This window comes from Natator depressus, chromosome 4 (genome assembly GCF_965152275.1).
Source record: "Natator depressus isolate rNatDep1 chromosome 4, rNatDep2.hap1, whole genome shotgun sequence".
Classification (NCBI taxonomy): Eukaryota; Metazoa; Chordata; order Testudines; family Cheloniidae; genus Natator; species Natator depressus.
The window spans coordinates 51949003-51975422 of record NC_134237.1 but is presented as its reverse complement, the minus strand read 5'-3'; the positions used below and the strand labels follow the sequence as shown (position 1 = coordinate 51975422).

Below are 26420 nucleotides of genomic sequence, written 5' to 3'. Positions count from 1 at the left end.
CTGAGAGAGAAGATCCTAAGTGGCTTCCTTCTTCTTGTGACTTACTTCCATATTGGAACTTAGCAGAGGCTCTTGAAATGGCTCTCCTTGGTATAAAAGAGAGGGGACTTCTGGCAGGGTGTTCTGTGAGATTGCCTTTCCTTTAGAATGCATTTCCACCTAAGTTTGAAATAGTTTGTCAGCTGACTTTCATGGTGCACTGCAAGTCATATAGTCTTAGGGGGCTGTTGAAAAAGTAGATATGTGTGGGGTGATTAGAGGAAAAAGGGGGTATTATTTTTATTTTTGTGCTGCCTTGTTACTTAGTAGTGTGTTATAGGGTTGTTGTTTTTCTATGATTGATTGTATTTTTAAGTGTTTGTCAGAGGCCCCTAGGGTGTTCAGACAGGCGCCTCGTGTTATTTTCTAAGTTTAAAGAACAAATAAATAAAATGTACAATTACTTTACTCTGATGTAATTGCCAAAATGCCAGTTCAGGGTTGACATTCTGGGTTAAGCTGACACTGGAGCATTCAAAGAAGTGTAAGGAGGGAGACAGTGAGTGAGAGAGAGCAAGAGACAGAGACCATGTGTTCTTTTGTTTGTCTTCTGTTCCCCTCCCTTCAATTTCATAACTGATTCCTTTTGCCTTACCAGCTTTTTAATGTAGTCCTGATGCACTGGCCATGATCAAATACAATCTTACAATGGAAACTTGAATTAAATTTAGAAAAATCTTGTTTGGTGATAAGAGCATGGAAAATAGAAGTTAAATAGCAGTATCCAGAAACACATTGCAAAACATATAATTAGGAAAAAAACCTCTTCATTACAAGATGATTGGAGCAGAAGTAGCCAAAGCAGGGACTGCTGCACTGGGAGGGGAAATATGGGCCCAACCAGGATCATCCATCCCCTGTCCCAGCACCCCTCAGGACCCAAAACTGTGCATGGGAAACCTCCCAAAATCTGGGGTCATTAGGACCCTGGTGGTGCCTCCCCTCCCCCTGCTATGTGGCCTTGAGGGAAAACTGCAGAGAAACCTTCCAAAGATCCCAGCAGGTAAAAGTAGAAGCAGTCAAAGCAGGGATCTCTGGATATTCAGAGAACCTTATAGAGTTTTGACTGGACTTTCTCTGTATTGTGCTGATTGGTTGGCTGTTTTCTCCTACCCTCTGTTTCATTAGCAAAGAAGGAAGCTGAATGCAGGTTAACTTAAACAAGTGTTACTTTATTAAACTTTGTGTACTGCTCCGTCCATAACTGATGCCCAGAGTCCGACCCCCATCCCTTCAGCGAGAAGTTGCTAAAACATAGCCAAATTGGAGTTTTATCTTTACCAGAAACTCAGTTGATTCCATGGTCTTTGAGATAGTTTAGTCTCCTCAACAGACAACTACATCAGGAGTGACCTATCTCTGACTCCTGGTCACCTGTCTGAGTCTAGCAAACTATCTCTCTGTGAAGTCCCCTCCCAGCCTGTGGGGTTGGCCTCTGGATGGTTCTCTGTCTCACCATTATGCAATGATCTCTGTAGGCTCTCTCAGCGTCTTGTGTCTGCAGGCTCATAAGTGTCTCCTGTTCCTCTAAATCACTTGTCCCTCATGTGTAGTCACCTCCTTTGACCTGGGTGTGATTGCACCTCATGACTCCTTTAGTCCATGCATTCTGGTATGTTTCTAATGGCTGGATCCTCACAAGAGTGCCTGCCTCCAGGGCCAGTAGGTCCTTGACTGACTGGTTGAACCCTAGTACCTGTTTCCTATTATTGTTGACTATCTCCTCTCAGTGGTGTCTCCGTCCTTCTGGCTGCAACAGATCTCCTCCTGTTGAGAGCGGGATTTTGGTCCTTTGCCTCTTCAGTGTCTGCACTGGACTGTTTTGGCACCCTTGTGATGGAGTATTCCTGTGTGCCAAAAATGCTAAGAAGGGGTCTGAACCATAAGAAACAGCCTTGTGTAACAGTCTCTTTGCTGTTTGCACAGATGATTTCATCTTACCATTACTCTGTAGGTATGCTGAGGAGGAGTTGTGGTGGTCAAATTTCCGTTTGCAAGCAAATTCCTTGAATTTTTCTGAGGTAAATTGGGGTATGTTGTGGATGAATTCAGTGTCCAGAACACCATATCTCACAAAATGGGCCTTCAGTTCACCAATCACAGACTTTCTTCTTGTATCTGGCAGGGACTTGGCCTCCCAAAAATTTGGATAGTAATCTACTGTAATGAAGTACTGCTTTAAATTAAAGGTAAATAAGCCCTAGCTTTTCCCTTGGTCAGGTGGGCAGATCACGTGGTGACAGTCTCTTTCGGAAGACTGTTATTACACAACCAGAAGGTGTCATACCCTTCAGTCACAGAGTGAAGGTGTGTACTTATTCCTGGCCAGTAAACACACTCTTGAGTTTGTCTAAGACAGCTATTGGTGCCAATGTGTGAGGCATGTATTTTTTGCATGACATTCTTACATAATGATGCAGGGACAACAGCTCTGTCCTTGAAATATGATTCCATCTTTCATGCTCAGCTCATCTTTAATTTGAAAATATAGTTTGGCTTTTACTGGCACTTGGATTTTATTTTCTAGGTTCTTGTTCTCTTGACTGCCTGGAGTTGGATGTCCTTTTCTGTAGCCTGTGATTTCCATCAGCTTTCCTGTTGAAAGTGGGACATAGTGCAGCATGTTAATGAATTCAGTATCCTGATCCCCTTCCCCCAACTTGCTGATGCTGGATATATATGCCATGCTCAGGGTCTCCGCTAATACTAGTAGTCCTGGACAATATCTGATCTCTACCTGTTACAGGTGGAGGTGCATCAATATATATGGCAATCTCTTTGTAACACTAAGAAGGGGCTTTGCCATGATAGTTTTTCCAGGTTTGTGGTCTGATTGCATGATTACTGGTTGGCCACTGGTAAACTGATGACATTGCTCCACTTCAAATACAACAGCCAGAAGCTCTTTTTCTATCTAGGTGTTACCTCTGTTCAGTATCTGACAGGGCTTTGCTGGCACAAGCTATCGGCTCTCCTGCAGACGAGTTACACCCAATCCTTTCTCCAATGCATCACGCTGGAGTGTCAGTGACTCTCCTGGCTGGTAGTACTTCAGGACAGAGGCATCTTATATTATTGATCAGCATGTCATGCTTGATGTTGGGAACTTGCCCAGTCCCATTCAACATCCTGCCTTGTGAGCTGTTGTATGGGTTCCACTACTGCAGCCAGGTGTGGACAGAACTGAGGCAGCAAATTTCTGGTTCCTATGAACCGCTGTATCCCTTTCACACCCACTGGAACTGGCCTGTCTCTTGACTGCCTTGATCTTGTTGGAATCTGCTTTCACTCCCTCCGCTGTGAGCAAATGTTTGACATATGTCACCTCACACTGTTTGAGTCACCTTTTTCTGGAATGAGTGTTATGTTCTTGTCCTTGTGTTGCTGGAAAAAAGCTTGTCATTTCCTGCCGTGGTCTTGTTCAGCTTCTATATCATTACTCCCTTCACCTACAGTGAGGATATCATCCTGCAATTATTTCAACCATAGGCAGTCCTTCCAGTGCTTGGGTGATTCTTCTCTGGGACATCCAGGTGTTGAACTTATGGCCATTGACATGCACAGCCCTCTGTAGTGACCAAATGCAAGGGTTGTCAGCATACTAGACAGGTTGCCAGACGGCTTCTTTACCACCCACAAGCTCCTTCCTCCTGTACTGGCTTCTACAGGGTGCTATGATACCTTTCCTCTGCAAACTTTAGAGCTCCTTGCATACTGGATTACACAGTTGCACTGGAATTTTCCTTCATGGTAAGCACACAAACTCCACTGTGGGGTCCACTTCCAGTTGTAGCTTTCCTTCAAGGCACCCATCGCCTTTGGAAACATCCCCTATGCTTTTAAAATTTTCTCCATTATTGGTGGGCCTCCTTTTGATTCTTACACTGCAATTATAAAATTCTGATGCTGCACCCTGATCAGATCCACAGCTTGTATGGCCGTATTCCCCAAAGGGGTCTGTGGTACTTACCATCCACCGCCACAAACATCTGTTATTTTTCAGGTTAGTTACTCTGAAGTTACATTTTCCTATAGACTCCATTATGCTCTCATTGTATATTATCCAATTGGGATTGCTCTTTGTAATGGATGCGTTTGAGTACAATTCACAGTGAGGAATCACTCCATAGGAGGCTACACTATCAGCTGAAATTGCACATGGCATTTCCCTGTTACCATTGTGGAATGCATAGCGTTTGGTATTATCCCTTGTTGCTTTCCTGTCCCAACAGCCTGAACCTTATTGGCTCTTGGACTCAAATGTTATCATCGCTATCTGATGAGCCATCCATCTCTTGTACTGAATCTTTCTGAGAGCTGCTTCTGCTCTTGCGCACACTGCTAAAATGATTCAACTTGCCACAATCCTTGCAATGCTGTCCATGTATAGGGCACTTCTTTAACTGGTCATGCTGTCTCCCACAGTAAATGTATTTCATTCTGTGTATGGAATCCTGGCCACCTGCTCTTCAATTGTCTCACTGCATGTACTTCTGGGGGTGTTGTGCCATCTAGGGCTTTCATCCTTTCTCTCAAGGCTTCTGCTGCACACCTCACATTTAAGCATCTGTCATATGAAATTGCCTTCGTGGAGTAGTCACTCATACAGGTGGTGATCCCAAGTGCCACAGACTAACCTGTACTGAATTAGAATGAAAGTATAGCTGGTCATAAATTGAGAGATGGGGTAGTTTCCATGGAAAATCCAGTTTTTGGACAAAAACTGAAATATGTTGACTCTGAAATGTTGCTGCAGGGCCTCATGGGAGTTGTCGCTCAGGTGCATTGCACTCCACTTCTCCTCTATAGGCCAGGCTCCCTGGTCAGACTACACATTTCATGAGACACCACGGTCTCCCTTTTTGCTGCGTGGAGGCAGTGCGCTATGGCTTCCATGTGCCTGTGGTGCATCATGGGAGATGAACTCCAGCTGGGGAGTTTGGCCCATAGAAGAGAATAGGAACAAGAGGCACCTGAACTACAATTACATGAGGTTACCACGGTGGCATTTCAGAACTGAAATGTTTTGGTTTTCAGTCCTCATTTCTTTGACAGTCAATTTCCCATGGAAAGCAGAAAATTTCAGTTAATCAGAACCCTAGCTTTCCATTGAAAAATAGTTTTCATAGACAACTTTCAACCACCACTTTTATATCAACAGTTTTTCAAATGGATACCAGTAGGAAATAGAATTTAAGAAGTGTTTAAGATGGGAAGGAGGTTTATGAGAATGAGTAATAATCTTTTCCTATGAAATTGCATATTTTTTCAGTAGACATCTCAGTCACATTGTAAAATATGGAGTAGAGTGACTTGCTGCTAATTACTCTGCATTCTGATTCCCTGGTGACGTTTTTGATTTGTATTCTTTATTTTCTTGATCCTGACTTTCCTCCTGGTTTCTTAAACTCTTCTTTTCTCATTCTGCTCTGTCTCCAGTTTCCTGGTCAGATCCTCAGCAGTGTAAATTGGCATAGCTATATTGACTTCAGTGGAGCTGCGGTAGTATACAACAGGTGAAGATTTGGTCCTCCCTGTCTAGCACTTCCTGCAGCAGACTTTGTGGTTCAGTAATATACATTTTCTTCTAATCTCCTTTATCCAAAACCAATAATTCCCCACTTCCTCTTCAAAAACTTTAGGGTGCCCAACATCCCCCACACACTCTCATTCTCTCCCCTCCTGTCTTCTTACTGCAAACATGAGTGGCAGAAGGAAAGTGCTGATATCACTTTCAGCAAGAAGTTTAGTGATCCCTGTCTGATTGGCAATGAGCCGGTGAAAGAACTGACAAATCCATGAGTCTCACAAATAATTTGTGATAACTGAGAAGTTCTATATATGGGACATTAACAAAATACAATACTTGTTTTATTATTTCTTTGCTTCTTATGAAGATAGATCTGCTGCAAATATAATCTTGAACTAATGTTATGTGAGAAATTATGTGAAACTGGTAAAGGTGATTGGTGAGTAAAACAGAAGTCAGACGTTCAGGAACCATTAGCCAGGGTGATATCCTGTAACCAAAGCCAGATTATAAGCATATTTAATAAAAAAAAAAAAATTCCAAGACAGAGCATAAATCCGATTGCTATTGAGAGGATTAAATACATTGAGTTTAAATCTTAAATTACAATCTAAATTTAACATCTGTTAACTTTTTAAAAGATTTCCATGAACTTCCATGTACTTTTTTTTTTTTTTTGAGCTAATATCCAAGTATAGATGAGAGCTGCATAATTTAATAAATAAGGCAAAGATTTTGTCATGGATATTTTTAGCAAAAGTCATGGACAGGTCACGGGCAATAATGAAAAATTCACAGAAGCCTGTCCCTGACTTTTTCTAAAATATGCATGACAAAATGGGGAGTCTAGGCACCTGTGGGTAGGCGGGGAGCTCCAAGGGCTCCCTCCACTGGCAGCTCCAAGCCGCAAGGGTCCCCCCTGCTGCCTGGGGTGGCCAGGAGCTCTGGGAGTCCCCTTTGGTGGCCAGGAGCTGCAAGGGGCAGGCAGCGGGGGTACCCCACAGCTCCCTGTCTCTGCAGGTGGCAGGGGACTCTGCAGCGCTCAGCTGGCACTGGCTGAAGTCACAGAGGTCTTTGGAAGTCACAGATTCTGTGACTTACATGACCTCTGTGACTAAATTGCAGCCTTATTAATAAATACTATTGTTTCTTAATCTCAGTAACTGTTTGTTCAAAAGAGAAAAGGCCACACTATATTTCAGATACAAAGGGCCAGATCCCGAGTTAGTGTAAATTACTTTAGCAGCATTGATTTTAATGGGGATCTGACCAATATAATGTAATTCCTGAAAAATAAACCCTTGCACATTTCCCAGGTGGCTAATTTGGTCCCTAGTCCTGCAAATGGACACATGAGTAGTCCCATTCAGACTTTACAGAGTAACAAATTATTATTCTAAGCTGTGTTTTTATCTGAAGAAATTATTTTTTCTTGTTTATAGGTTTTTCTTTGGCATACATTGCTACAGTGTTGGACAAGTCATTGGGTGCAATGCAGGGGTAACTGGGTGAAATTCTATGACCTGTGTTATATAGGAGGTCAGACTAGATGACCTAATGGTCCCTTCTAGCTTTAAATGAATCTATTGAATGTCTCAAACATTGGTTCTATCCTCATAACATCTCTGTGAGGCAGGGAGATGATCCCCATCTTACAGATAACACTGTGATTTGGACAAGAATCCAGATCCCCTGAGTCCAGATCCAGAGCCTCAGCTGTAAAATCATTCGTATGTGGGATGAGAAAATTGTACTGCATTTTTTATCACTTTATGTATGGACTGAAGACTGTTTGTCTGCTTTGCATTGACATTAGATCCTATGGTAGTTTTCATAAGCAGAGGGCTTTTTCACCAGTGTCCCTGGCTAAAACTTTCCTTTCCTCCTCTGGTAAGTAGCATGCAGTGTGCTTGTTGCTGTTTTCCACCACAGGAATGGCTGCATTTCAGTGTTGTAATATGTATTCATTAGTGAAGTACTTGGGGATCCTTCAAAATGAAAGATGCTATCAGTGTAAAATATTGTTCTTTGGAATAAGAACTGACCCAAAATTATTTTTTTGATCTTCAGAGTGGTTCACCAAGTCCTAATATATACACATACACACTTTCTTCCCTACTCATTAACTGACTATTTTAATCTTTGCTTGTCTACACTACAAAGTTAAGTTGACTTAATGTAAGTTGCACATCCAGCTGCCGAAGTAATTAAGTTGGTCATGCGTGTCCACACCATGCTCATTTTGTCGGTGGAGTGCATCCTCAGTAGCAGCGCTTGCATCAGTGCACAGAGCAGTGCACCATGGGTAGCTATTCCCACAGTGAAACTAGCTGCAGGAGGTTTTGGGAAGGGCTTGCAATGCCTCATGGGACCAAAACATTGTTGCAGGGGGGAATGGGAACATGGCTTCGGCCTCCCATGATGCAGTTTCCTCCCTGCCTCCCTCCCCTGATATCAATGGCAAACAACCTATACTTTCTCGCACCTTTTTTTTAAAGCCTGGCTTAGCCATGCATATGCCATAGCCCGAGAAGCATGGAACCTGCTCAGCTGTGCACTCTTGTGAGCATTACAAACGCCTTGTGCCTTATCCTGCAGTATTTCCAGAGCCGAGACAGGAGCCGCCACGTGGAACATTGTGATGTCATGCAAGCAGTCCTGCTGCAAGCCATAGAACAAAACAATTTCCAGTTGCTGCTGACAGTGGTGAAGCACAGTTTCTGGTCCCTGGAAACAGGCACTGACTGGTGGGATCGCATCGTTATGCAGCTATGGGATGATGAGCAGTAGCTGCAGAACTTTTGAATGCAGAAGGCCACTTCCCAGGAACTTTGTGCAGAGCTTTTCCTCAGCCCTGAAGCACAGCAACACTAAAACAAGACCTGCTCTGACAGTGGAGAAGTGAGTGACAATTGCTCTGTTGAAACTTGCAATGCCAGACTGCTACTGATTAGTGGGGAATCAATTCGGAATTGGAAAATCCACTGTGGGAGCTATTGTGCTCCAAGTGTGCAGGGCCATTAATTGACTTCTGCTAAGAAGGGTAGTTACTCTGGGAAACGTGCAGGACATAGTGGATGGTTTTGCTGCCATGGGGATCCCTAACGGCAGTGGGGCAATAGATGGCATGCACATCCCTATCTTGGCACCAGACCACCATGCCAAAGAGTACATAAACCAAGGGATACTTTGCAATGGTGTTGCAAGTGCTGGTGGATCCCAGGGGGCATAAAGTGACCATGTGTCTGCTTTTGGCTGGGACAGTCCCTTTTTTAAGCCCTGTCCCAGCTGCCCTGACTTTTTTGGCAAAAGTAGGCATTGTCCCATTTGCTCTTGCCAACTTGATCAGTTGGCAAGAGAAGTGGGACACATGCCTATTTTTGCCAAAAAAGTGGGGTGCGGTAACATCCGAGGAACGTGCAGGGTATGCAGGGGGAGAGCGGAGAGGCCAGCCCCACGCAGAGGGGGAGGTAGGGCTGGGGGAGGGAGGCAGGGTTCCAGTGCACGGGGACCGGCAGGGTTCAAGCAACCAGCGACAGCCTCGGAAATAAGGTCACTCTACACCAACATCAACATGGGATTGTCAGGAAAGGTGCATGATGAACACATCTTTAGGAACACAGGTCTGTTCAGAAAGCTGCAATCAGGGACTTTCTTTACAGATGATAAAATAACCATTGATGATGCTGAAATGCCAATAGTGATCCAGGAAAACCCAGCCTACCGCTTGCTGCCATGGCTCATGAAGCTGTACACCGGCCACCTGGATAGCAGTAAGGAATGGTTTGACATTAGGCTGAGCAAGTGCAGAATGGTGGTGGAATGTCTTTGGCTTTTAAAGGGTAACTGGTGCAGTTTGTTTACAAGGTTAGACCTCAATGAAAGCAATACACCCATTGTTATTGCTGCATGCTGTGTGTTCCATAATATCTGTGAGGCAAAAGGGGAAAAGTTTCCGCTGGGGGGACTTGGAGGCAGATAGGCTGGCAGCTAATTTTGAGCAGCCAAATACCAGGACAATAAGAATAGCTGAGTGAGGAGATCTCTGTCTCCGGGAGGCTCTGAAAACCAGTTTCAGTAATGAGCCACAGTAGTATGTGCTGTTTATCTGTGTTGTGCCTGCCCATACCAGCTGTCCTGGAGGCGATCGTTATCTCCCTGAACATGTCATCACGTGTCCTATTTTTCTGCCTTCTAATCTGCGAAAGCCTCTTCGCCACTGAAGGCCAAGCTTTCCACTGTAAGGCATGCAAAGCAGAAGGCAACCATTGTTAGTGCATACCCTGGGTCTAGTGCAAGGTTGCTATTTCAATAACATTCCCCTTATTACACCCAAGTGCAAGCCAGAACATAATCAGAATCCCTAGCTATTCAATAAACCAATTTACTGTTCCAGCCATGGTGAGTATGGCCCCATGGCATGAGAGACAGGCCTTGTCCTGCAACTTGTGGCAAACCTTTGTCAGGAGCACAGGTGGGCAGGTGGACAATGCCCCCTCCCCCTAGAAACATGGACATTGTTTTGAGACCAGGGACCTGCGTTAAACCTCCCAAATTGATGTCTTAGTGGCGGTTTCAGGGGTGGGGGGTTTGCAGCAACAAGAGAAGACAGGAAGCTCTCTCTGCCCCATTCCCTTAATGCTGCTGGTAGTAGTCGCCCTTGACTTGCAGAATCTGAGGTTGTCAAGGTTCCTTCTCACTCTGAACTCTAGGGTACAGATATGGGGACCTGCATGAAAACCTCCTAAGCTTACTTTTACCAGCTTAGGTTAAAACTTCCCCAAGGTACAAACTATTTTACCCTTTGCCCTGGGACTTCCACTGCCACCACCAAACTTTATCTGGGTTCCTGAGAAAACGTTGTTTGGAAACGTCTTTCCCCCCAAAATCCTCCCAACCCTTGCACCCCACTTCCTGGGGAAGGTTTGGTAAAAATCCTCACCAATTTGCATAGGTGACCGAAGACCCAAACCCTTGGATCTTAGAACAATGAAAAAGCATTCAGTTTTCTTACAAGACGACTTTTTTAATAGAAGTAAAAAAGAATCACCTCTGTAAAATCAGGATGGTAAATACCTTACAGGGTAATTAGATTCAAAACATAGAGAATCCCTCTAGGCAAAACCTTAAGTTACAAAAAAGACACACAGACAGGAATATTCATTCTATTCAGCACAGCTATTTTCTCAGCCATTTAAAGAAATCATAATCTAATGCATACCTAGCTAGATTACTTACTAAGTTCTAAGACTCCATTCCTGTTCTGTCCCCGGCAAAAGCATCACACAGACAGACACAGACCCTTTGTTTTTCTCCCTCCTCCCAGCTTTTGAAAGTATCTTGTCTCCTCATTGGTCATTTTGGTCAGGTGCCAGCGAGGTTATCTTTAGCTTCTTAACCCTTTACAGGTGAAAGGATTTTTCCTCTGGCCAGGAGGGATTTTAAAGGTGATTACCCTTCCCTTTATATTTATGACAGAGGTCAACACAGATCCCTGCCAACCAAATCACTGGCATGTAAGGGAAAGCACAGTTGAGGGACCCTGAAGTCACCATGGGTGATGGATCACATGTGCCATTGTTTGCAGTCCTAGCACTTGTAATGAAAACTTCCCCTGTTTTTCCCCTAGGTGACCCTATGTAATATCAGTTTCCTGAGGGTAACAGGTGGCAAGGGAGCAGATGCTGCAAGCATTTGGGTACAGACCTGGTCCTTTATGCTGCTATGCTGTGCACTGCAATGATGGCAGAAGAGTTAATACTGGAGTGGCATGGGAAAGTGTCTTACCCAGTGATGAGCTGCCAAAATCTTAACAACCGGTTTCCTATAAAAAGTTCTGATTTAAGGGATGTGCCACAGTATGTATTTTTTTGTACCAAAAAGCATGACATGTCCAGGAAAACATGGATGTATGTTAACCCTACCTAAAGTTCTTTTTTAAAAAGATGGGCCTGAACTAGAAATGAGTTCTGTTTCACATGTGTGGGTCCCCGCCGCTCCCTGGGGGTGTGCTAGGGTGACCAGATGTCCCGATTTTGGGGTCTTTTTCTTATATAGGCTCCTATTACGCCCACCCCCATCCTGATTTTTCACACTTGCTGTCTGGTCACCCTAGGGTGTGCATATGTGTGGGTCCCAGCTGCTCCCTGCCCCCCTCATTGAAGAAGGTGTGCAGGCTTACTGCCCTGGGAACTGCAGGGCACCAGTGGACGTGGAGCCAGCTGCAGACAGGGGCGTGGGGCAGGGCTAGCTGGAGGCAGGGGGTGCAGGGCTGGCTGCAGGCGGGGCAGGGGGTGCGGAGCTGGCTGGAGGCAGGAGGATGCGGGGTTGGCTGGAGGCAAGGGGGTGTGGGGCTGGCTGGAGGCAGGGCAGGGGCTGACTGGAGGTAGGGGCTGGCTGCAGGCAGGGCAGGGGGGTGCGGGGCTGGCTGGAGACAGGGGGTGTGGAGCTGGCTGCCTTCGGGCATGGCTGCAGGGGGGTGCAGCAGGGGTTGGCTGGAGACAGGGCAGGGGGTGCGGCAGGGGTTGGCTGGAGACAGGGCAGGGGGTGCGGCAGGGGCTGGCTGCAGGCAGGGCAGGGGGTGCGTGCGGCAGGGGCTGGCTGCAGGCAGGGCAGGGGGTGCGTGCGGCAGGGGCTGGCTGCAGGCAGGGCAGGGGGTGCGTGCGGCAGGGGCTGGCTGCAGGCAGGGCAGGGGGTGCGGCAGGGGCTGGTGCGGGCAGGGGGTGCCGGGATGGCTGGAGACAGGGGCTAGCTGCGGGCAGGGTTGTGGGTACTCACGGGGAGAGTGGCTCGGAGCAGCCCGAGCAGCAGGACACAGCTCAGGCCCAGCAGAGCAGCTGGGGACCCACCAGGCAGCAGCGGGAGCCCCAGGACCAGGGATCGGGGGAGCAGCAGCAGCAACAGGGCTCGTGCCCAGGGCCAGGCGGCAGCCCACATGGCTCCCGCAGCACAGCGCCCCCAGCGACTGGAGGAGGAATTACATCACTTTCCAGCAGGAGCCCATCAAAGCCTCAGTGCCCCCTGCAGGGAAGCAGGTTAACAACCCGTTCTAAAACTGCTTCAAAATTTAACAACCAGTTTGTGCAAACCGGCTCCAGCTCACCACTGGCCCTACCATAGCGGAAGAAATAAGACAGCCCCCAAAAACCTTCTGCAAATGATTGCAGAGTACCTCCATGAACGTTTCCTAGAGATCTCCATGGAAGATTCCCTGGCCATTCTTGTGCACCTAAAGAGTCTTTTCCAGAGAGAACCCTCTGTGTAGCTGGAGTGGCCACTTGGATATAGATAACCAAGGCACTTCTCTTTTTATTAAGATTAAACATAAAATATAAGAGCATGTAACCCTTACAATTTTATTGGAATTGGGTACTCACCAGAGGTGCCTTGCCCAGCATCTTACTAGGCCACTATGCTGTCCTGCAACCGGCTGGGCTCTGGGGTTAAAAACAGCTCCTGACTCTTAGGGAGAATGGATCCTCTGCTCGCCTGTCTCCCGTTCTCCTCCTCCTCCAGAATGTCCTCCTCGTTGTTGCCTGAGCTGGCCTAGGACTCAGACTCCTGAGAGGTGCGCATGCTGTGTTTTGGGGTAGCAGGGGGTTGCTGCCGAGAATCGCATGTAGCTCATTGTAAAAGCAGCATGTCTGTGGTGCAGAGCCTTTGTCTTCTGGTATGCCTGCTGCAGTTCTTTGATTTTCACCGGGCACTGCTTCGTGTCCCTGGTGTAACCCTTCTCCCCCACATCCTACATGATCTTTTCATAGATGTCTAAATTTCTACAGCTGGATTGCAGCTGTGCCTGTATGGACTCTTCTCCCCACAGACCAATAAGATTCACCACCTCCTGTGTACTCCAGGCTGGAGCACATTTGGGACATTGAGTCACCAAGATCAGCTGTGCTGGAGAGCTCTCCATGCTGACCAAACAAGAAATGGGAAGTCAAAAGTTCCTGGGGCTTTAACAGGGGAGGGGCTGTTTCCTGTATACCTGGCTGCTGTACAGCGGAGTTGAAAATGATCTCCAGAGCAGTCACAGCAGAACATTGTGGAACACCTCCTGGAGGCCAATTCAGTCATCTTAGACAACACTGCATCTACACTGCCTCTGTCGACTCATCAACATTGAGTTAAGCGCTATGCCTCTAGCCAAGGTGGATTAATTAAGTTAACATTACAGGTGAGTTAGGTCGGAGGAAGGGACCTGGTAGTGTAGACACATACATTATTAGGTCAACATAAGAATTCTGTAATAGATTTTTCCCCTTCATATTTTTAATACTCAAAAATTGTTGATGAGGTAAATTCTGGCAGAAAACAAACATAGAAAAGAGATGGTGATAGGCCCAAAAGCAAATGTTAAAGATAATTATGAACACTGGAGAATGGGGGTACAATGGAAATTGTGTTGCGATTTTAACTAAAGTCTACATCAACACTTCAAAATTTGTAGCTGCTCTCCAGTAATAATGTGAGCACGTGTATAGACAGGGTTCATATGTTTTTAGCTCCATGTCAATAAAACCTGCCCTGAGCCCCCTACATTAGTGCTTACACTCTTGTTATACCTGATGTACCATTTTGTTGTTTAGACAAAGCTTTAACGGACATGGTGTTCTCCAGGAAGTTACTGGAACTCCCCTTATTTTTCTGACTGATCCCAAGGTTTGCAGTATGTCCTGAAAATGAACAAATGTATCGACTTTCCCAGGCTTTTGTGGAGGAGTAGTTAAGATGTGTGTGAGTGGGTTGAAAGGGAAGATTCTTTTTCCCTTGGTGGGATGGGTAAATTGCGAAGAATATCTTGTATAGGAGTTAAATTTGAAACTTTTTGTAGGGAGTTTACATCATATTAGAGAACCAGGAGAATGTAATAGCTATAGTCTAAGAATTAAAATAAATACATCAAATTAAATTAAATTGGAGTGGGCACTAGCAGCACCTACTATAATAATTAATATCTTAAAACATCTTAACATGTTTAACAGTATAATCTATTCTAACTGGTCAAACACCAGTTTTTTGAGTCCTACAAGTACTTGATGAGTTTTAGATCTTTGCATTTCAATGTTATACATAGGTGTTATAAAGGTTTGCGCTCAGTAAAAAGCAAGAGATAATAACAGTTGCTGCTTTTATTGATGTGCATTTGTATTCTCTAGTGAGTCACATATGAGAATACAGTTCTTGGAAAAGCCACAGTAATGAGTACCACAGCGCTGAAGCAATCACAGAGCAATTTCATTTTGAGTATGGTTATGAATTAGCCTGGTAATGATCTACCAAGAATCAACATTTATTCTGCCATAGTACTTCAACTTAGTGGCCTATAAGTATTTTTTGGTCTTCTCTTGTTAAGAGGCTTATTAAATTAACAGTTTCAGGCCCATGCTTTGACCTACCTGAAAGTTATAATTTAAGAGAGCCTACTAATCCTCAGTTTAAACGGAGAGAGAACATTTGACAAGCCCCCTTGATGCTTTTTTTATATATTAAATGCTCTACAGTTTGGTCCACAACTTATTTTCTGAATTCAGCTATTCTGTCTGTGTTTCTGCCAATAATATACAGTCAGCACTGTGTAATCTCTAGAAAAGATTTAAATAGGTATGCTTGGTTTCCCCTGTTGTGTGTGCAATGGCCACTGTGTCTTTGGCAATAGCAATATGCACAGACCCTAATATTTCAGGAATTAAACCTAGTTCTCATGAACATAACACATTTTCCAATGGCTTATTAATATATATAAAATCACCTAAACCTCTCTCTACAAATTCATTGTCTGCTCAAACAGTAGGGTGATCTATCTGGACTCATATATATTGAAATCAGAAGCAACCTTTCTGGGCCAAATTTCAAAAAATGTTCTACCAAAAGACTTTCATTTAAAATGGTCATTGTATGGATTTGTATATGTAGATATGGAGATTACTACTAGTCCATCAATGTTATACTTCAGAAGCCTCTTACCTTTACTGCAAAAAGTACAACTAAACTTTGCCAGGTGGAATCGCTTATATAGAACCTTAAAACATTTTCTGTGGAAGAATGAAAAACCTAGATTCTACTTTGACTGACTATAAGCTTTGGGAACGGAACTGTGTTATTGTGATATATTTGTACAGGACCTTTACATTCAACCACGATATAAAATAATAAGTCTCTTAGACTTTTTCCTTTGATACTTTAATTTCTAAGCCTTTCCAAATTGGAAATTATGCACTTATGCAACCTCACATCAAACAATAGTAGAATGGTAGCACTACTACAATTTTATCCAGGACCTACTGACAGAACAATGAACAATACAGATTTTATCTTGACAAGTTACACATGCTACCTAAATGCTAAACATCAGAACTATTCCCTTTCTGCCCACAGCCTCACATTGCTAGATCAAACCCAGCCATTAATTAACCACTGACATAAACCTAATTTAAAAATGTATGGGAAAAGTTCATAATATTTCTGGGTTAATAAATTCTATCCACTGTTGAGACTAGATACATTACAGTGACTGTAAATCCAAAGGTCTCCTAAATATCTCATATTGGTTTCAAGGTACATATTCCTCTTATCTTATTAGTTGAAACATACATTTTACTGTCCTTGTCTATCACCAACTCAAGGATTTTCTTTCAGTGTTATTTCCAGTTCCATCCTGTCCTCTGAAACAAGAGGTCTTAGAGCAAAATTTAAGACTTGCCAACAATACAAAACAATTCATCTCCAAATTCTATTTGATTCCCTGATGTACAGTGATGAAACGTGTGGCACTACCACAGTGTCCTGGAACAAAGGTTTAAGGACTGATCTGGAACTACATTCTTTGGAATGTACAGTTTCAATTTGTAACAAGTACACTATGTAAATATGCAATACTACACTTTGTATTCACTATGCCATTTGCTGTCACCTATTATAACTAACACAATCTGACCATAATAGCCTCAGTCCAAAATGCTTTCCTAAAACCTATATTTTGTCTTGCCTGCCCAGTTACTAATAATTTCTGATTTCAAAGATAAGTCTCTTATATAATGATGGGAACTCAGCAGCAAGTTACACCATCATTTCGCCTATTATTTATTTTGGTAATGCTGACACTCTATACATAAAGTATATGGGTAGTCAACACTGTTTCCTTGATTTCTAAAAAGCTTATACTTAGCCTTTGAATCTCTATTGCACATTCTCTGAAACCTGAAAAAATTACTGGTAAACTGCCTTATGCTTCTAAACCTGACATATATTAAGGAAGCAAACAACCAAATTTTATGGGCAGTGGATTGTATTCTGGTTTCTGGTTATGATTCTGATTATGATCCACTTGCAATCTGAAATCAAATCAACTTATAAATCCTCCTCATACCATCATTCTACAGTAATCAACAACTTAATTTTCTGCTTCTAGCTCCATAGAGGACTTTTCGTACTCAACTCTCCAGTACGTATTTCGGAATTGCTACTGAATATGATGTGAATCCATATTACTTGATATACTATAAAAACTAACAGTGTTAAACTGCACCTGATACAATGATTAGCTGAGTGTATTGTTATGCCTCAGTCCATCTGGTACTGGATATTAATGTCAATTTTGGTTGTTTAATTAGCTATATTAAATTTATTATATTTCTTGCTAAAAGGTTGTCATCTGGTTGGGAAAGAATTCAGGATTTGAAATATAGCTGGTTTTCTTTTCTTTAAAAGTAGCACTCCTTTCACAGTGAATTATTTTTAAACAATATCTTTTTGTTTTATAGAGCATAGAAATTGCAAGGTTTTTTTTTTCTTTTTCTTAATGACTCTGCCACAGCAATTTAAGTAACAAACACTATTCCCAGAGCTGCAACAACAGTAGTTAATAATGTTGTTGCATAGAGGCTCAGTCTGTAGTGCTTTCTGCACCCAAATTTCCCATAGCTTTGGGCCTGTTCCTTTACTCCTAGCACGTGCAAAACATTCATGGTGGATATGAAAAGGTGTACAGGAGTGTGCCTTAAATTATTTTAGCATTAATTGTTTAATAAAAAAAAATCACACCTTTTTTCTTTTGTGAATAATTTCACTGAAGTCAATGGGACTACTCAGGTAGGTAAAGTGAAGAATGTGTTTTTGGGATTTGGCATTTTGTGCTAAATCATAGTGTATTGAATGAGTAGTTCTAATGAATGAGGTGAGCAGGATTTGGCCCTGTAACAGGGTCTACTACTTTACAAATATTTTTGAAATTTAATTTTTTTAATAAAAAATATAAAGGGGAGAGAAATTAGGAGAAAAGAATAGAAAAGTGCTAACTAAAGAGCAATATTGATTGACATGTAATGGAAATGTAATCATGGAATTTTCATTTAGAATTTGGACTGAAATAAATTTCAATTTAAATCTTTTGTTCCCAGAATGGCACAGTGGAACTTTTCATATTTTGGTTTACTTCAGATTTAATCTTTGAGGGATATGCTTTACTATTAGTGGAAATGTATAGGCAATTGTAGGAGATGACAAGATTAGTTTTATCCCCAACTGAGGACGTTTAAAACACAGCCTCAAGTACTCCCAAAGAAATCATGTCAATCTTAATCACTCTCTTCTATTTTTTTCTTAAGAATAATATGTATTATTATTGACTTTTCAAAGCACGAGTCTTGTATTTGTTTTTGTTAGCCCTGTGCCATATTCAAAACCAGCAGTTTAACTACTTTTCTGAGAACATTAGACAAAAAGTAGACTCTCAAGTACTGAGGATACACATGGGCTGATTCTCAGTCAGTTAGGGCAGTTTTGCAATGGTCGCCTAATTCAAAACTGACCTTTAAGCCTGCAGATGAAGAATTGTCCCATGTAAAGGAATCCTCCAGTGTCTCCATCCTCCTAGCATAAGGACAGTGTTTAGGGGAAAGAAGACTATAGATAAGTAGGTCCCTATCAATTCACAGCCATGAAAAACGTGTCGTGGACTGTGAAATCTGGTCTTTTGTGTGTTTTTACCCTATACTATACAGATTTCCTGGGAGAAACCAGTGTTTCTCAAATTGCGGGTCCTGACCCAAAAGGGAGTTGCAGGGGGGTCGCAAGGTTATTTTAGGAGGGTCATGGTATTGCCACCCTTACTTCTGTGCTGCTGCCTGCAGAGCTGGATGGCCAAAGAGTGGCGGCTGTTAGCCAGGTGCCCAGCCCTGAAGGCAGTGCCCCGTCAGCAGCAGCACAGAAGTAAGTGTGGCAATACCACACCATGCCATCCTTACTTCTGCACTGCTGCTGGCAGAGGCTCTGCCTTCAGAGCTGGGCTAGCAGCCACCGCTCTCCACCTGCCCGGGTCTGAAGGCAGGGCTGCTGCCAGCAGCACAGAAGTAAGGGTAGCAGTACCGCAATCCCCCTCTGCCCCCCCCCCAATAACCTTGTGACCACCCTTGTGGGAACCAGGTTTGTATAATTTTTGGTGGTTCCCAGAAAGGGTCCAAGTTCTGCCCCCCACACTGCCTTGTAAGCCAATATATATCCTTACCCCTGTCCCTCCCACCCCCTCAGCTGGGGCCAGGAGCAGGGCCATGTCTCCAGGAGGGGGGACCTGGACAGGGGTAAGGGGACCGAGGCTGGGGCCACAGCTGGGGGTGGGCACAGGGGCTTGGGCAGCAGTCGGGACTCCAGATGTGGTGCCGGAAATGGAGCCCTGGGCAGCAGCCGGGACCCTGGGTGCAGGGATGGGACCCCGCGTAAAATGTGAGGGTGCTGCAGCACCCCCCGCACCCCTAGTTCCTGCCCTATGAAAATAAGGAAGTGTTATTTATTCCTTCTCATAATATAAGAACAAGGGGCCACCAAATTAAATTAATAGGTAGCAGGTTTAAAACAAACACAAGAAAGTATTTTTTCATGCAATGCACTGTCAACGTCTGGAACTCCTTGCCAGAGGGTGTTGTGAAGGCCAATACTATAACGGGGTTCAAAAGGGAGCTAGATAGATTCATGGAAGATAGGTCCATCAATGGCTATTAGCCAGGATGGGCAGCAATGGGTTCCCTAGCCTCTGTTTGCCAGAAGCTGGGATTGGGTGACAGGGTATGCATCACCTGATGATAACCTGTCTGTTCATTCATTCATTCAGAGGACAGGATACTGGGCTTGATGGACCTTTGGTCTGACCCAATATGGCTGCTGTTATGTTCTTAAGAGTGCCCTTCAAATTGATGCTCAGTGGACAATTGTGGACCCATGTTCCTGAATATTGGTGAAGCACGGGCACCACAGGCCCATATAACTCGCTGCCTATGACCACCTGACAACTCCTTGTTGGGTCAGGATCCCTATAACTACAACACTGTGAAATTTCAGATTTAAATAGCTGAAATCATAAAATTTACAATTTAAAAAAAATCCTATGACCGTGAATTTGACCAAAATGGACTGTGAATTTGGTAGGGCCCAATAGATAGGTATGCATTGACAATCCTCTGTTCCCTTAAGAGCACCTGAGGGCTTTTGGCAGCTGGTAGAACAGGTCTGAAGCTGTTCTAATCTATGCTGGAAGGCCAGGCTGTCACAGAACCAACATAGGAGATGCAAAAGGCTCTTTTGCACGCACTCCCCATGCTGTCCCAGCTCTTCCTTGGCCCCACTGAAAATCTGGCTCAGAACATTTTATGTAGTATCACTGGGCCAGATTCAGCTCTGTTATATTGGTATAAATGCCAAATAGCTGCGCTGACGTCTGGGAGGTAGTCCCATCAGAAACCTGGCATGCTGCTCAGGCACACGGCGTTCTGTCAGACATTAAATACCCAAACTTGGAACCCTTCTAAGCTTGTTAAATAATGACATTCCACCCTCTACCCCAATCAAAGACAAGTCTTTCAAGGTGGATTCCTATTCTTGGGTCTCAAGATTCATGCCTACAATGGTTAGGTATGCTTTGCTGCACTTGAAAAGCTTAGTGTTTAACTGGCTCTCCATAAGACAATAATCATGTGCCTTAGAGAAACATAATGGATGCCAATGCCATCAATCATCAGTTTTTTCTCTCACCATGTGACCACGTGGTCAGTATTGCATCATGTTTTTTTTCCTGTTGGGAAAGCAAATGATAAAATCTGGATTAACTATGATTGTACTTAGAAGGTGAAAAGCACTATTGTTGTGTTCCTGTTTTACTTACGCTAACCATAAATGCATACCGAGTGACACAAATTTACCTGAGATCCTCTTTCAAAAAGGTTTTCAGTCTAAAGTCTATTAAGCCTCGGTAAATTTCTCTCATCTACACATGAGCTTGATCCAATAAAGAGCTCGTTTTTGTGTGTAATTTTAAACATGTGAGTAATTAGAGACTATTATGCATGTATTGAAATGCTTTACTGGTTCAAGGTCTATGCTAGGAGAAGTGTGCCCCCCCCCCCATTTCTGCTGTCATGAATTGCCAACATGAAATGCTTCAGATGGTTTACGTGTATCTGGCTTAGATTTGTTTCAGTAGAATTAAATAGTGGTTTAGTATTAACCATATCAGCCCACTCTATGCTAGTGCCATTTTGGACTGCACTAATTTAATTACTGTCCCATAGTGCTCTGGTGTCTTTTCAAAGCCTCCTAGAACCCACTGCTTCTGGCAGCTGTGCCAGGAGCTATGGGACCAGTATTCAGAGGGCATTGAACAGCACTAGTATCGGACATGCAAAGCTACTACGACAGTTCCAAGCACAAATCAACATGGCTATTGTGGTTGTATCATTTGTGCTTAATCCAGTTCAATACCAATGGTTTAATTAGGAAGAGTTCAATTTTGGTAGTATAGAAAAGCTTATTAGACATTGCAGAACAATCAAAAATTGAGCAAATGCAAGTGGGAGTGAGGAGTATAATCTTCATAGCTGGACTGCTTTGTGGAACATGAACATCACTGAGAGCGTTTTGTTTTGTTTTTAATGAGGGCAGTGTCTATCATTGTACCTTATAGACTGTTAGCTCCTTTTAAAGGTTAGCTTTTTAGTTACAAAAAGTTCTAAAGGTTTTTTGTTTGTTTGGAGGAGCCACTTAAGGATTTATTTGCTTACACTGTACTTTATTGTCTGTATAGCTTTGTTTCTCTTTCATGGTTCCTATTTTTAATTTAAATGGACAGTTTTTAAGTTGTTTTAAATGATCATCACTCACTGCGGATTGAAAGCAATAAGTGGCTTAGTACTCTGCCGGAAATGCACTTGTAAGGCATCTCTAAGAAGTTAATATAAGTGCTCCCTTTTTTGTTTGGTGATTGGTCAGTTTAGTTTAGAGAGTGTGATATGCATGAATATATTGCTTCAAGAGGTCCACGTTCAGGAGCTGAAGTCAAAGCATTCTTACCCACTCCTGAATTATTTCATAAATCTGACCCATTAGCATAGGATAACCTCAAAGAAATTCTGTATTTGGATGATTATTGATGATAGATGAACCTTTGAAAACTTGGAGGATTTTTGGTCCAGTTTAGATAAGCACCCAAAAATAGGGATGCTTTTTCAGACTTCTTGGATTTGTAAAACTAAGCTGTGAATCTCATGGGAACAAGTTCTCTTGGAAGATTTTCAGTTCCACTTCCAGGACTTTTACTTCTGGCCTCGGATTAAACCAGGAAGTGCAGGGGTACACCACAAGTGAAAAACAGTGTGTGGAGGGGATTGTGGGGAGGGGAGGTGGGGTGTTAGTGAAGGGACTCCTCTTATAGATTGTGGTCAATGGAGGGTATATAATATATTTTAAGAATCAGGAAGGAAGGATTTCATGAAAAAAAATGAATCCAATTACTACGAAGTTCTTCATTATAATTCACTTCTGGAGGAAGAGCATGCATTAGTCTATTGTAGATCTGTTATGCTTGTCCTCGCTTGCAGCTATCAAACCTACACTCTCACCCAAGTGACTTTCTATCCCTATTGCTAATGTGTATGTCCTTACCCTTATCTCCTACTTTAGCTATCATCCAGTTCTCTCACTCAGTCATCTCATGCTCCTCTAATCTGTCCAGAAATCATCCTTCTTGCCTGTCACTGGGACTATGCCATCCCCCACTTCAATTTCTTCTACGGCCTTCGTCATCCTCAGTATTGTGTTCAGACTTCTTGTCCTCACTTTCAAGGTTTTGTATAACTGTGCTCTCCTAAATCCTGTCTTTATTTCTTAGCATTCTGTCCCCTTTTTCACTCCACCAATAAACCTTGAATCAGCTCTTTTATTTTCTGTTTTCACTCTCTTTTCATTCTCTTTCCATGCTGTCCCCTATTCCTGAACTCCCTCCTTATTCTAGTATATGGTTAATCCCTCCCTGAAGAAACCATTTACATTTTCATTGCAGGAAGTGGCTTAGACATGTACCAAACCCAGTTTTTGGAACTTCATCAAAGATTGTTATATGCCGAAAAAGAAAATAAAAAAAGATCCCGTGAGTTGAGCATTCTCCTGGATGCAGTTAAACGGGTAGTTGCGGAGAGACTGAACTCTACAGCAAATCATACAGGTTTGTGCTCATAAAAATTTTTCTTCCTAAAGAGATTAAATTATTATATACTCTGGGCCCAATTCTGCTTCCACTAATGTTAATGGGAACAAATCTATTGACTTTGATGATGGCAGCATCAGGCCCTTATATGTTTAAAAAGAGGGTGAGAGAAGACTTTTACCGTTCTTTAATTAGGTCCTAATAATACTTACCTAATGCATGACAATTTATAGGATTGGTTGCTTGGAACCTGAGAGAACTCTAAGAACATTTTTCTATCATTCTTTTCTCCTTTTATTTGTCTTGTGAAGAGTCCTTATTTCCTTTTCACCCCAAATTTCAAAAGAGGGGACATTTAAAAATATCTATGAAATGTTTACCCCTTTCTCATCCTGCTTTGCTTATGAGAAGCAGACTAAAACACATTTATTACTGAAAGTCTCTCTTTCTCTTGCATCTTCGCACTCTCATGCACCTTCGGTACATTTTTAAAGTTGGACAACAAATACTAGAAGTAATTCCAATTCAGTTAATCATATTCTGTTGATCTGACTTTCCGCTCTAGTTTAATTAGAGCTTTTATTCACTTCTCCTTTTAAAAACACATTAGGCCCTACTGCTTCAGCAGCTACTGCACATACTGAGGACGATCTACCTCCACTCTAGTGGTTGCAGTATGATGGATTAGGCAGATAGCCCTGTCCCCTGGAGGAGGAGTAAGGCAGAGCAGGAGCTGGCCCTTTCACATCCCTGGTGATATAGGCACAGTTTTCTCCAAAAGCTGTTCTCATTGCTGCTAACCCCATTATCAAGAGGGAGTGGAGAGAATGAGAGGGGCTGCCTTCTTGTGGGGAGATAGATTAGGAATGTTATGTTGTAGTTGAAATGTGGGACATTGTGGTCTCAACACAGAATATTTAAGAATTATTTCTGACAGAATACATGGAGTTAAATCTACATAGAAAAAAGCTTTGGGTTTTTATCATTAAAATATTGTATTAAAAATTGAAAGGGAGGAGGAATTAAGATGTGCATCATTGTCCTTCTGACCACTTTGCCTGTATGTGCTATCCTGTTTCCTCACTTTGTTTTTTTTGTTTTTTAGTTCCCAGTCCAGCATTGACTCAATTCATGTGCTTAAAATTAAGCAAATGCTTAGGTGTTTGCAGGATCTGGCTTTGGATTATAAACACTGGAGTAGAGTCCATGTTGTAGGATTTTTGCCCCATGGCTACCTCAGTGAGGGCCTGATTCTGACTGAGATCTACGTAATAATTTGGAGCAGTCCTCTTTCCATATTTAGAAATCAAGGTCAGCTGGGGAAGAATTTAGGCAACTCTACCAGGTTGGTGGTACCACATAGGAAGCCAGGTAGGGAGAGGAGAGAAGGAGATATGCAGTAAGTAACAACTTTTTCTATCCGTACAAAACAAAAACACACTTTATACACAACATTTTTAGCCACCGAGGCAGGATCATAGAATCATAGAATATCAGGGTTGGAAGGGACCTCAGGAGGTCATCTAGTCCAACCCCCTGCTCAAAGCAGGACCCATCCCCAACTAAATCATCCCAGCCAGGGCTTTGTCAAGCCTGACCTTAAAAATATCTAAGGAAGGAGATTCCACCACCTCCCTAAGTAACGCATTCCAGTGTTTCACCACCCTCCTAGTGAAAAAGTTTTTCCTAATATCCAACCTAAACCTCCCCCACTGCAACTTGAGACCATTACTCCTTGTTCTGTCATCAGCTACCACTGAGAACAGTCTAGATCCATCCTCTTTGGAACCCCCTTTCAGGTAGTTGAAAACAGCTATCAAATCCCCCCCTCATTCTTCTCTTCTGCAGACTAAACAATCCCAGTTCCCTCAGCCTCTCCTCATAAGTCATGTGTTCCAGTCCCCTAATCATTTTTGTTGCCCTCCGCTAGACTCTGTCCAATTTTTCCACATCCTTCTTGTAGTGTGGGCCCAAAACTGGACACACTACTCCAGATGAGGCCTCACCAATGTCGAATCAGAACCTGAATTTGTGTGTGGTGAAAGGCAATCTTTGAAGAAGCAGCTTTTCACCCCTCAATACAGTGATGACTGAGTGGAGAATTTCCACCTAAACAACACAATAGTTCAGAGTGTCCATAGCATTCTGCCCATTAAAGCTGGTTGAAAAACAATTTTATGACAAAATTTGAAGTTTCCATTCACAGGGCTCAAACCAAACATTAAAAAAACCTTTTTGTTACATATTTTTTTGAAAAAAATGAACTTTCATTTTTCCGTTTTCTGCCCCTCTTCTCTTTTGTGTCACTGAGTGAAATAAAATTAACAATATCCACAATTTTTTTCACTTCTTCCTTTTTTTCTCTCTTTTCTCTATTTTTCCCTAGTTGAGGGAGTTTTGAAAAGTTACAGAATGGAAAAAGGAGTAGAAGGGAATGTGGAGAAAAAGCTGTAGACATTATTCATTCTTTTGTATTCAGTGGCAAAAAAAGAGAAAAAAACATTTAAAATGGGGGGTTCAATTCACAACAAAATGAAAATTTTCCCTTCAAAATTTCTTGTACTATTTTTTTTTGTCAGTCACATTTTTCCTATAAATCCTATTTTTAGCAGGAATATTTTCTAGCTGAAAAATTTTGACCAACTCTGCTGTCCATGTCATAAATTCCACTGTCCTTGCTGTCATAGGTAAGGAATGGAAAAGGCAGGTAACAGGGAGTTGTGGAGAACAGGAAATCAGAGTCCTGTTTCTGCTAACTTGCACCTAGTGAGTAGGTTTTGTGGGTTTCTTTTTTGAGTGATTGCACATGTGCATTCCACTCCACGTGCATGTGGGCCCCAAGCACAGTCACCAGAAATTTTTCCCTCAGTGGTACCCATGAGGGCGGCTCGAGCGCCCTCAGGTGCTGTGGACTCATAGCACCAGTATAAAGTACCCAGCTGACCCCGTGATCCCTCAGTTCCTTCTTACTGCCCATGATGGTCACTGGAATTGCTATCCTTGCTTTGGCAAGCTCTATGTGGTTTTTCCTTTTTGCATATCTGTACGTAGTTGTAAATAGTTTAGTCGGTTTTTAGTGAAGACCCAAAAGCAAAGAATCCAAGAAACTGGATTTATTCGGTAGAATATTTTATTCTTCAGGATTGCAAACCAGCAGGTGCTGCTAAGCAGATATGATTTCAACATGTGGGATTCATGCAGAAGTCAAGGACTTGCTCCCTCAGGACTCCAGGCAAGAGTTCTACTTGTTGGTGGACAAGGAAAAATCAGTAGTAAGGGCCTCATTGCAAGCTGCTTTGGATGCAGCTGATTTGGCGGCCAGGTTCATGGCTTCAGCAGTAGCCATGCATAGGAGTTCATGGCTACAATCTTTGTGTCTCCTGC

At 42.9% G+C, this 26420-nt stretch overlaps 1 protein-coding gene across 1 annotated transcript in view; it reads left to right on the top strand.

Moving 5' to 3' along the window:
- MGAT4D (MGAT4 family member D) overlaps nt 1-26420 on the top strand; it is a 109041-nt gene that overhangs the window by 11617 nt on the left and 71004 nt on the right. Inside the window, exon 2 of the mRNA XM_074950029.1 lies at nt 22893-23054. Coding sequence (XP_074806130.1) covers nt 22893-23054 — 162 coding nt within the window. The remainder of the gene's footprint in view (nt 1-22892; nt 23055-26420) is intronic.